Here is a 12,726-nt window from a genome sequence, read left to right on the forward strand (position 1 = left end):
TAATATGTGGGGTAAATAGCTGTGCATGGCAAGAGGGTATGGGAGCGCGCAAGTTATAGTATCCTTAGGGCACTAGAGATTTATATGATGCATTATACATTGTTTTTTGAATGTATAATCTGTGGGTGACTCATAAGTGGTTCAAGTTGCAGTATGCTTGCAAGCATTATTAAAATGGTTCACATTATTCTGCTCATTTCAGAAATATTTTTGGAGTAGTTTTACATATTACGGAGGGTTGTGTTTAAGGCTTGGTAGTGAATGGCTTATAACTGGGTAGTGTGTGGAAGTGAATCAGTTCTCTAACAATTCTATATCAGAGGTGATATTTAACATTGAGGTAAACAATTACCAAACACTGTTTTTAAAACGTATTCAAGGTTTAATAAGTTGCTAATCTCATTAAAGTCTACAGACTCATTATACTTCTTCATTCAGCCTAAAATGTGTTATGTCTGACAGGAATAACAGAACATATCATGCCAAATAAGAATTTTGGAAAAAGCACAATCTTTCTTTTTGCACTTTGGACATGCGTGTCTTAAATCTATCCGGAAAATGCAACTTCACACATAGTTCAATATTTTTAAGCTAGCACAATTTTTCATTATATACCCTTGGCAGTCTCTATGGCTTCAAAGGTATAACGTTCTAAGAGAACTTTTGCGGCTTGTATTCTCTCTACGTGTGTTTTGGGGAACCAATGCCTTCTTCAGGAAAGCCACTTCCAAACTTCTGTCGGTTGAGTGACCATACATATTTCCAGACCCAATAACCGAACAAGATTTTGAGTAGGAACAAGAGCAAATAAAAACTCTGAGGCACAACGTGATGATCCTGTATCTCTTTCCCAAAGATATAGACAGGCCAGGTATTTCATTTTGAAGATCAGGATACTAAAGGTTGTTAGTCTTCCAGAATGTCTTTCGCTAGATACCAACCTGCCGGCCATGGAAAACGACTGGGAAAGACCCTGTGAAGTGAAGTGATGCGTGAAGTTGCATTTTCCTGATAGATTTAGGACGAATATGTCTAAAGTATGAAAAGAATGATTGTGCTTTTTCCAAAATTGTTATTTGCGATGATATGTTCTGTTATTCCTGCCAGACATAACACATTTTAGGCTGAAAGAGGAGGTTTTCATGTGGTATGTAAGTTTGTATAAAAGCAAAGGTGAGTTTGTTGAATGTATAGGCTGTTTTTATATATTTAGGCGTGTTTTACAAGACTGAATAATAAGATAATGCTTTAAGTTTCCCCGCCCTTGGGCCATTGCCCTGAGGCCCAAAGCAACATTGGCACAGCATGAGTGACCAGGCTCTTTTTCAAGCAAGGAAGGATGTAAAACAGCAAGGCCGGGCTAGCTGTACCAGACATCGGGCGTTTCCCTGGGAAGCTGGAAGGATGGAGGTGCCACTTTAGTTACTGGAGGCCTGTTTTGTAGCAAAGCAGCAGTTTAGTTTTAAAAACACTGCAGAGTTCCTTGTGTATCCAACAGTTGGCAACAATAAAAGTGGCAAGATAGTTATGATGAATAATGTAAGTGCTGGAGAGAGATCGGAGAGATTAGAGTTTTGGCCAGTGGCAGTTTGGACTCATCTAATGTAGCACAGAGGGTTAGTATGCCTGCTGCAAACAATGTGTACTATGCAGATCACAGAACAGAACAGTATTTTAGGTGCAATGCTCAGAGAGATACTGTCTGTCACAGAGATCCTTTTGTTACTGTGAAGTTCATAAGTTATAATCATAATCTAGCACAGTGAGCTATGAACTGCCACCAAAGAGCTGCATGCAAAGTGCATGGTACAGGTTAGAAAGTTATGTTTTTTTCCCTGTCTTTGAATATCCTAATTGTGCTAAAAAAGGGTTTGTTTGGGTAGAAATAAGTTGTTACTATTAAGGTCAAACCTAACCACTGTTTTACGTTCAGAGTCCTGAGTTTTTGCTTTCCCAGACCAGGCACACTTACAAAATGCCTACCAGTATGTATAGTGTGAATTTTCCATCCTATAGTCCCCTTTGTCTTATGTAACATTTTCTGTACACTGATTTACACACGAATGATTCATTGTGTCTGTATGTGTGTGTGTGTAAGATGTAAAGTGCTCCAACACCCTACACTGTTAAAAGAGGCTCTATAAAACAAATGAAATACATGTGAGCGAGTGGCTATGAAGAGATGAGAGGCACCGTCAGAGGGTGATGGTGGGGGAATCCTTGAAGAAGCCTAATCAAGATTGCCGTATCTTGGTGCACAGTAAGGTCATCATTTACTATGCTTTGAAAACTAATACAATAGAATATATAATGAAAAATGTGTTGTAGAATTCACCATTTTTGCCATTTCTTTCCAAATGTTCTTGGGGGATGGAGAACTTACCCCCAAGTTTCATTGTAGTGGCCAGGCTTGCTTGCTATATACTCTGTGGGGGCTGATCTGACAGAATTTGCCAGGGCTGCTTTTGGTTCCCAGTCCTGCCCTGTAAAACAGCTGCAATTGAAGTTTAGTTTGTCTCACACCAAATGTAAAGGCTGCTTGGGAGCCACTGTTGGCTTTAATTGATAGAGTCACTTGAAGCTTCATGGTGACAAAGATGTATTATTTTTTAGATGTGATGTAGGGGTGTTATCTGCTTTGTTCTGCAACGTGTCCTTTTAAGGGGCACTTATAAAATGTTGACACTAGGTACAGTCTGATTGGCATTACTAAAATATATCGTTTGAAAGCACCTGTTTTATCTTAAACATCAATAATTTTGCTTCAGGTTTTCTTACACTTTGTGCAATACAATTTTAAAATAACTAGTTACATATTCACAGCGCTTTCTGTTACACTGTGGGATCTAGAAGCACTATAGAACCTAGATGAACGATCAAAATCTATGCCCGACTGTGCTTTCTTCAGAAACCACCTAGCCTATCACAAGTTGTTTTCATTTAAGAGCTTCTCTAGCCTTCTGGAAACGTGCTTGGTTTAAAAAGTGCGTCGCTGGCTCGGAGGGAGCTTGTTTTTACAGCTTGTTTTGTTTCTCCTCGGGACATCAGTAGACCAAACACAGCCAGGGCTCTGTGTCCAAGTGTTCCCATGTCCAGGGACTGGGAGAAGCCCCTTGAAGAATAGCATGCAGTGTCTTCGAGTGTTTGGCCGGGCTCCCAGCGGCCATGTGAACGTTAGCTCATAATGGTGCGCCGCCCACTCTGTGGGATGTTGTTCAGCACTGTGAGTGCTCTGGCTATCTCGTTGTCTTCGTTTTTCTAATCAGACGCCAGCGCAACTACGTAACATCTTTTACGTGGCATCTAGATAGGTTGATAACAGGAGTACAAAATCTGTGCTTTTTTAATGAGAATGGTGTTGTAGACTCTATACAGGCCCCCTTTGCAGGAAAATGGTGTGTGGCAGGAGTACAGCTGCGGCAGTGACAGTAGGGCCCAGGGAGGGGCCCACAGCATCCCTGCAGTGATTGCTTTTACTGCCTTTGTAAGGCACAGGGAGACTTTTTCCCCATTAATGTCGATGGAACCCTTGCTACTCTCACTAAGAAAGATACAGTGTGCTATAGTGCTTTGCACCTCTTTTTCGAGACTTGGTTATCAGGTGCTTTAGTGACAAGGAGACCGTCCATTTTCACAACTACTGGCGTGAGAGCGAGAGCCAGTCCAACAGGTGACAATGAAGGACAGCTCGACCACTGCAGAAGAGAAGGCTGGCGATGGTAGACCAGTGACCCTTTTTTATTTATCAAAGGTAAATCAGAAAAAAAGTGGAAAAGCACAGGAAGGCAAACAAGCATTTGCAATGCAATGTGTCTTGCGTTTGCTCCAGGTGGAGCTATTAGGGTTGTAGATTCCTAACTGGACTTTTCTTGCCACACAAACTGAAAATAAAAAGGAAAACAGTTGACATAAGTAACTTGATTCAAAGCACTGCAGTGAGCACGAAGAGAGAGACAAAAGGAAAAAGAAGTTTGCTTGCAGTCAAAGTTATCGCCAAAAGTGCAATTATCCATGTAACAGAGACGACGGCCAATGCGGTAACAAAACCGCCCTAAGGAGGGACAAACGTCAAGCAGTTACCAATGAAAGCAAAGGATTTTTGATAGGCAAGCCCATGAACTAGTGATACTGATGGACGTGCGGTCCAGATATATACCAACACGTCGGAAAAGCAGCGCGCTGCTATGCTCAACCTAAAAAAGGACTGCTTTTTCAATATAGGGCATGGGATGAATGGCTGTTAATTTTTAGGTCTGGCTTGACACTGTGGCTGTCCTTTTGACACAGTATGATAAATTCTTTAAAATATACATGGAGCTTGCTTTGCCTCCCCCAGAGCAGTATTACACTCTCACATCATGCTATTGGCTGTTTTGTGTAAAATTCCATCTCTTGAGTGCTTATATTGCAAGCAGGAGAGACTATTTCACATCAGAAAATTATAGCAAATTATAACAGATTTAGGGGCAGATTTATGATAAATTGCCTCCTAATGCCACCATGTGTGCGCTGTATTTAAAATACGGCGCACCATGGCGGTAGTCAGGGGTACTAGCGCCATAACTGTTGACCATAGACCGGCACTTTGCAGGATTAGCGTCAAATCCCTGCAAAACAATGAGAGCCTCCCTTTAATGTCTGCTCTTAGCAGGTGTGAAAAATGGCGATAAAAATGACGCAAAGAAATCTTATATTTCTTTGTGCCATTTTTTCATCCCCCGTATCTTCGGAATGCCCCCTTGCATACATTCTTCCTGGCGCAGGCATAATGTGGTGCAAGGGGTCACAATGTTGCATTGTGCCACTTTGTAAATATGGCGCAGCATTTTTGGCCTTCCAACGCCACATTAGCGTAAAAAATTACACTAATGTGGCGTTGGACTGGCGCTAGCCCCTCTTAAATCTGGGTCTTAGTTTATATAGAAAGCAATCACTTTTTGTGTTTTCTTTAATTCTGTATGCTTTTTAAATGTTTTTGTCAGGACTCAAGTGTGCACCGTTACCCTTGTTACCTTTCCCACCACCATTACTACTTTTACCAGCACTATTACCTCTACACCTCTTTTACAGTGGTGACATAATGACAACACAAACTGGTGTAATAGAAGTCAACTTTATTTAAGTGAGAAGACACGATTCCTGGCAGACTCTGCCAGCTCCAAGTGGTCCCTCAGCTCACCAGCCTTCCAATCCCAACTCTCCACCCCAACAGTCCCACCACAGCTGTAGCAGGAGCCATGCCAGTCTACTCAGAATATAACAACCTTTATTACCATTATCACCACTGCCATTTCTACCACGACTACTATTATCACCATTACCACAATAGCCATCACCACCACCATTACCATTGCCAACACTACCACTACACTTACCAACACCACTTTTAACACCAGTCCCCCACATCATTTAAGCATGTCTGTGCTTGCACCCCTTACCCAAAGAAAGCCAGACCTATTGACTTTGCCAATGCTTGTTATTCTATCCTGTTTTCTGTGTCCACATCAGAGTATTTCAGGATAGCAACTGTAAATGGTTCTGGTTAATATATTTGTCCAATATTTGAAGTGCTCGTGCTTACTTCTAATAATATGGAGAATCAGCATATCGTTTTCGATTTTCCAAGTGTAATGTTTGAAAAGTAGTAGCTGATTAGTATACTTATTAGCAGAGTGGGTCAAAAGGGCCTTGCCAGAGGAATATATTATATAATGATCTTCTCCAGGGAAAATAAAATTATTTTGTGCAATTATTGTTGTGCTTTTGTAATAGAAAGCAAACAAATTGAGTTTGTTGCCATATCACTCTAATCTTTTATATTTATAAAATTAGCTCTTATTCCTATCACACAAGTACGAAATGTGCTACAAAATCGTATGTAAAAATCTCTGGCTATAGTTTCAGCAAAACCTCTTTTTAACGTGCCTTATTAGGCAACCAGCAAAATAGACCCAACCATACATTAAATCTAGTACAACTGCATGTGTAATGGGATCTTAGAATTGAATGTAGAGTTCCAGTTGAAGCAGTTCTTTCTGATTGGGAAAGACCTTTTATTTTCACAATTTCCTTTGACTCCTAGATTCCAATGGTGAGGAATCATGGTTGGATCCGAAACATATGGACATTTAACCTCAATGTGAGTGCAATGCTTGCTACACGTCTTTCATATTCTGGATACAGTTTATGTTTTTGCTCTTTAAGTCCTTGCTGCCTTGGTGTCATGCTATCTTAGATTTACTTATAAGGTGTGCGTTACTGATGCAACTGAAACTGATCTCTGGGGGTACTTATCTTTATGGTGTGCTTACCTGGTGGAGCTGGAATTGACCTCTGGGAATGATTGTAGGACCGATTATAGTGTGGAGATGGTTGAGGGGAGAGTGTTCTCCTTCTGGAAATTATGGGAATCATTTAAATGTGGGCACAGAGCCTGCTGGTCTGCCAGATCAGTGGAGGGAATTGCCTCCTATACCGTGAGGAGGCCTGCCCACCTAGTTTAGAGATCTCTGTGCAACCTCTGGTCTGGCAGTTGCACTGAGGGCAACTAACTTTGCTGAGCAGATACCATGGTTGCCATGTTTATCATGCTTGCTTGGAAAACTTTTGTTTTTCTAAAAACAAAAGGTGAATTGCTCCCTGCCCGCTGGGACCATTAATTCATTTCCCTGCCCAGGAATGCCATTCAAAGTTGCCAATCCCTAAATAGAGCAGGACGATAGTCTCTATGACCCTAATGGCATCAGTGGTGGACTGGCCATCAGGTCAGAGGTTTATGATGGCTGACCCAGGTGAGTTTTTCTGTTGTCAGAAACTTTGGGGTTTCCCACCTCTGAATAGGGCAGGGTAACAAGAAGACTGGTAGATGAGGCATTCTCTGTTTCTTGACAAATAACCCACATCTGCTAAACTTTTTAAGTAACGCCCTATGTATTTTGCAGTAATTGTAGCTGGTTAGAGAAAGGACGATTCTTTTTACAATGAAATAATATGTATGGCAGGTATTCAGCTCTATTAGTCTATAAATTAACTTGGTGAGTCTCTCGTATCTACTATCCATAATATGGATGTGAACAAACTTGAAGGAACACAACTGTTAAGGAGCAATAGTGTAACTTGGGTTGTTGATATGGTAGGAGTTGGCCTCAGAATGCTCGGTATATATAGTTTAATTACCATAAGATTAATTGGAGAAAGACTGAAAATTGAACTAAAGAGATACTTATGATCATATTGGGTGACTCTATAGACAGATGCACCAAATGTGGTTGCAGTCATTCTTCTAAAAACGTTCATAGATAGCAAAACAGAAAAAGGAATCGCATTGTCAGGGATTGGGCAGTAGGCATCTTCACTACGGGTGTTCCCATTAAAATATTGTTTTAAAAATATTGTGACACAAATATTGTGTCAACAAAACAATATCATGGGACATAATATAGAAGGTAAGAATATTGTTTTTCAAGAACTTTATAATTTTTTAACATTATTTTGTTGTGTTTTATAAGTTTTTCTTTCTTAAGTTATTATTAGTTTGATGTGTCATTTTTTGTATAGTTTATTTGTTTTGATTTAGTAATACATTTAATTATTTCAATTTTATTAGAATTTATTTATTATCAGGTTGCTGTGTTTATCGGGTATAGATTAGGATGTTTTTGAATATTTAATTTTCAAATATTACAAATATTTTTATATTTTTAGTTTCTTAATTTGATAAGTAATTATGTACATTATTTTAACTGTGCATTATATATATATAGTAGGTAATTATAATCAAAGTGGTACTTAGTTGCCATTTTCAATTGATTGACTTGAAAATTCATTTTCTCAAATGAATTGATTTTAGTTTTGTGTATATTAATTGATTGTAATGTGTTTTTTTATGTTTTAGTATTATAAACTAAATGAATGTGTAGTGTTAATTTATTTCAAATATTTTCTTTTCTTTTTGTGGGTGTTGAATATTTGGGGTAGTGTGTTGGGATCTATTTAAAATATTTATATAATGTTCAATGTTTTTTTTATTAGTAAATATTCTTTTAATTTAATTTTAACTTTAAATGTTTATTTTATGTTAATAGTTTTGAGTGTAAACATTTGTCAGTATTCAACAATTTCCCTGCTTATATTGGAATGGAAATAGCAAATTTGAGCCTTCTAGAGTCCAGCTCTTTCCTTACTGGTACTTACTTTGGAGTGGGGATAGTAAAGATGACTCCTTCCTTTCTGTTAGGCAGGCTTTCCAGGGTGGACCCTCTGACTCTACTGTCACTGCTGTTGCATTGGGAACATTAAAAATTGTAATTATTTATGAGATATTTTTATTTTTGTTTTTTTGTGATTTAATTGTAAAAGGTCATTTTTAAAAATTTTGTTTTATTAAATTTTGTTATAAAGAACAACAAATGAGTCGAAAAAACACAGTGCAGTGCAAACCAGTGCGAAACATCAGAGAGTAAACACCACCCCAGAGTCGGAGAAGAGGCATGAAATATACAACAACACCCTGATCAAAGCCAAGCAACACAAAATTGGATACCTCCCAACCCCCTTGCAAAGGATTCACCGTGTAACCAATTCCTCATAATACCATAGAAACAACAGCATAATAATCCACAGTTGGTTGTCCCACCTTCCGACTCACACATCAACCCACGCTTCAACCATCATTCTCAGTGCTACAATCAGAACTGGACTCCTCTGAACCCAAGAAGCGCTCTAGTAATGTCCCCCAACCCGAGACCGCCAGGGTAGGGGACGGAGGAAGCACCGCCAACAGGCTGGCGGTGCTTCTGGGGCTATTCTGACCGCGACGGTAAAGCCGCGGTCAGAAAAGGGAAGCCGGCGGTTTCCCGCCGGCTTCCCGCTGCCCCTGTGAATCCTCCACGGCGGCGCTGCAAGCAGCGCCGCCATGGGGATTCCGACCCCCTTCCCGCCAGCCTGGTTCTGGCGGTTTTCACCGCCAGAACCAAGCTGGCGGGAACGGGTGTCGTGGGGCCCCCTAACAGGGCCCCACATTGATTTTCAGTGTCTGCTTGGCAGACACTGAAAATCGCGACGGGTGCAACTGCACCCGTCGCACACCAGCAACTCTGCCGGCTCCATTCGGAGCCGGCTTCCTCGTTGCTGGTGCTTTCCCGCTGGGCGGGCGGGCGGCCTTTTGGCGGTCGCCCGCCAGCCCAGCGGGAAAGTCAGAATGACCGCCGCGGTCTTTTGACTGCGGTACGGTCTTCTGGCGGTTCCCGCCAAAGTAGGAATGACCGCCTATATCTCTTAGGGCACCCTCCTCCCTGCGTGTCATTCTCATATTCTGCTCTTCAGCAGCACCCCACTCCAGTACATCGCGGGTCCAGAGAGGAATAGTAGGACACCGAACACTTATCCAGCTGATAGCCACTCTGCATCTAGGCAGCACCAATGCAAGCTGTGTGAGTCTATGTAGGATAGGCTTGCCTTTGGATCTACGCATCACACCTAAAAGACAGGACAGTGGAGTCGCATCGAGCCCCAATCCCGTGACCCTATCCATTATCCAGACCACCTCCCACCAGAAGTGTAGCACCTCACTACAGTACCAAGCCATGTGTAGAAAGGACACTCCCATCTGCCCACCTCTAGGACACCCAACCACCTTTGTCTGGTCAATCTTGTTGAGGCGGGCAGGCGTGAGATACACACGGTGAACAAAATTAAAGTGCAAGAGCTTGAATCTGTTATTGCAGGAGACCGTGTGCACCAACGACAGAGCCATATCCCATTCCGCATCCTCCAGAGGGTCCTCCAGTTCTCGATCCCATGCCTTATGCGCCACACACTCCAACCCTGGTTGATCCCCCCTGAGCGCTTTATAAAACCTGGTAATCAAGTGAGCCTCCTCCCCCTAGTTTATCAATCCGTTCAACACCTGAGATACAGCAGGAGCTATTGAAATCCAGACCAAATCTCTCGAGCCACACTCTCCAGCTTGGCATACTGCAGAAACTGCCCAGGGCGCAGTCCAAACGTATCTTGCGCCCCCTAAAAGGAGATAAACTCCCCATTGGGGTATAAATCACATGCTAATAAGCAACCTCTCATTCTCCAAGGCTCCTTGGACATTACAGGACCCATGTTCCTGAAAGGGGCTAAATCCCAGACCTTCAACTCCCTGTCAAACATAGCACAGGGAATTACCTTCTTGACTGCTTGCTCCCAAATCCATGCAGTAGTCTTAACCAGGTACGAGACAGAAGCCTCCGACATCAAGGCATGCACCAATTCCACTCCTCCCAGTGTACCCGACAAGAGTCGTTTCTCCTAGTTATCAAATGGAGACATCCACTTTGCAGCATGGTGCAGGTGGGCTGCATAATAATAGTACCTGATATTCAGAGCAGCCAACCCTTCGTCCACCATCTCCCTCTGCAGTGTGGACAGGGCCACTTTACTACGACGCCCGGCCCAGACCAATGAGATCAACAAGCTATCCAGCCGTCTGAATAGTGGAGCCGCCAACGGAAACAAAGAGTTCTGCACAAGATAGAGGCACCGCGGCAGAAACCCCATCTTGGCCACCACCACCCTCCCCATAACCAAGAGAGGCTGCCTATTCCAAAACGAGACCGAACGCTCCAGCCCGGTCACAACCCGCTCAACATTGTGCTTCAAATGCGCCTCCACCGTATGAGTGACCCAGATGCCCAGGTATCTAAAACTTTCGATCTCCCACCTAAGCCCCACCACTGGCAAATCCTCCAACAGAGCACGAATCAAAGACCCCAGGGGGAATAGAAGCGACTTTCTCCTACTAACCCGAAGCCCAGACATAATCCCAAACTCTTCCAGTAATCGCACCAAGAGAGGCACCGAAACTCCAGGCTCCTGAAGATATAACAACGTGTCATCAGCATACAGCGAGAGAATGTGAGTGACCCGCCCCACATGCACATCCCAAAGCGCCAGTTCCCCATGCAGCCAAACTGCAAGCGGCTCCACCGCCAAGGCAAAAAGGAGTGGGGAGAGAGGATAGCCCTGCCTGGTACCCCTCCCGATCACCCAGGAGTCCGAGAGCTCCCCGCCCACCCGGACATGCGCAGTAGGTGCATTATACAGCAAATGGACCCAAGAGCAAAAATGTGGCCCAAATCCCATTCCACGCAACACAGCCAGTAAATAGCCCCACTCAGCAGTGTCAAATGCCTTCTCAAGTTCCAGCGACACCAGCGCTAGGTCTTCCCCAACACCCATAGTTTCATGCAGGACATGTGTTAAGCGACGTAAATTATGAGTTGTGCTACGGCCAGGTATGAAACCACATTGATCTTCTTGCACCAATCCCTGAATCACCCCACGTAGCCGAGTAGCCAGTATTTTGCATAGAATTGTTATATAGCTACTCAGCATGGTAAGCGGGCGATAAGAAGATGGGTCACAAGGGTACCCGCCAGGCTTAAGCATTGAACAGACGATGCCCTGACGCATGGATTCAGGAAGCACACCCCGCACCCGGGCCTCTTCACACACTTCCAACAACTTCTCTCTCAACTGAGAGGAAAACGTTTGGTACAGCTCAATTGGAAAGCAATCCCCACCCGGAGATTTAGCCTTCGAGAGCGCCTTCACAGCCGTCATCACTTCCTCCACCGTTATCTCGGCATCTAGACTCTCTCTATGCTCCAAAGCCAGTCGCGGCAGACACATCCGGCGCAGAAACCCTTCTAACTCAGAATCTGGTACCAGATCCCCGGCGCAAAATGGGATGAGATTCAACCTCCCGCTTAAGGATCCACGCATGTAATTTGCCAGATTTATCACCCTTCCTATGAAGGCGCTGTCTATATGACCTGAGTGTGACTCTATTTAATGTCTCCCAGCAGCTACTAACCTTCTTATACAAGCTGAGCTGTTTCGGAACTATCTCCCCAGTTAATTCTACATGATGTTGCATTTCCTCCAGCTCCTTCTCAGCACTGGAAAGCTCCTGCTCCATCTGCTTGCGTACACCACAGACCGTACTTATGCGGACCCCTCTCAACACAGCCTTCAGGGCCTCCCACTCCACTCCCCGGGAGTCCGTCACCCCCCAATTGTGATCCATATAGTCTTCAAGAGCCACAGCTATTTTCTCACGACAGCAAGCGTCCATCAGAAAATTCATAGGCATGCGCTAACTGCGTCTAACCTCCACATCAGATCCCCACTGCATTTGCAGCAATACTGGTGCATGATCGGATAAAAACCTCCCTAGATGCCTAACGTCACCCACCTGTGAGCGAGTGAGACCACCCAAGAGGAAACGGTCCAGGCGACTGTATGTATTATGCATCTTAGAGTGACAAGTGTATTCCCTCCTCGCAGGGTGTAGTTCCCGCCATCCATCCCAAAGCCCCAAATTATGCATGACCTCCGTGAGAGACCTCACCATCAAAGGCTTAGTACCTAATTTAGCAGGATAATGATCCCTCTCCCCATCCAAAATACAATTATAATCTCTCGCCCATTTTAAGGTCCCCAACACCCTACCCCAGGATCTCAGGAATATTATCAAAGAACGTTTGGTCATCCACATTAGGGGCATAGGTATTGAGAACAGTAAAAGGCAACCCATCCAACACGCCCTGCACAAGTATATATCTTCCATCCACATCTGCTTCACTGTAAGTATGCACAAATGGGACACCCAGCGCTACCCAGACCATCACACCCCTGGTGTTGGATGAGTAGGACGAGGAGAACACCTGCCCC

At 43.5% G+C, this 12,726-nt stretch overlaps 1 protein-coding gene across 1 annotated transcript in view; it reads left to right on the plus strand.

The window, feature by feature from the left end:
- Nucleotides 1–12,726, plus strand: part of LPIN1 (lipin 1) — a 311,768-nt gene that overhangs the window by 21,825 nt on the left and 277,217 nt on the right. The window contains exon 2 of the mRNA XM_069235949.1: nt 6,083–6,139. Coding sequence (XP_069092050.1) covers nt 6,089–6,139 — 51 coding nt within the window. The 5' untranslated portion in view covers nt 6,083–6,088. The remainder of the gene's footprint in view (nt 1–6,082; nt 6,140–12,726) is intronic.

This window comes from Pleurodeles waltl, chromosome 5 (genome assembly GCF_031143425.1).
Source record: "Pleurodeles waltl isolate 20211129_DDA chromosome 5, aPleWal1.hap1.20221129, whole genome shotgun sequence".
NCBI classification, from domain to species: domain Eukaryota; kingdom Metazoa; phylum Chordata; class Amphibia; order Caudata; family Salamandridae; genus Pleurodeles; species Pleurodeles waltl.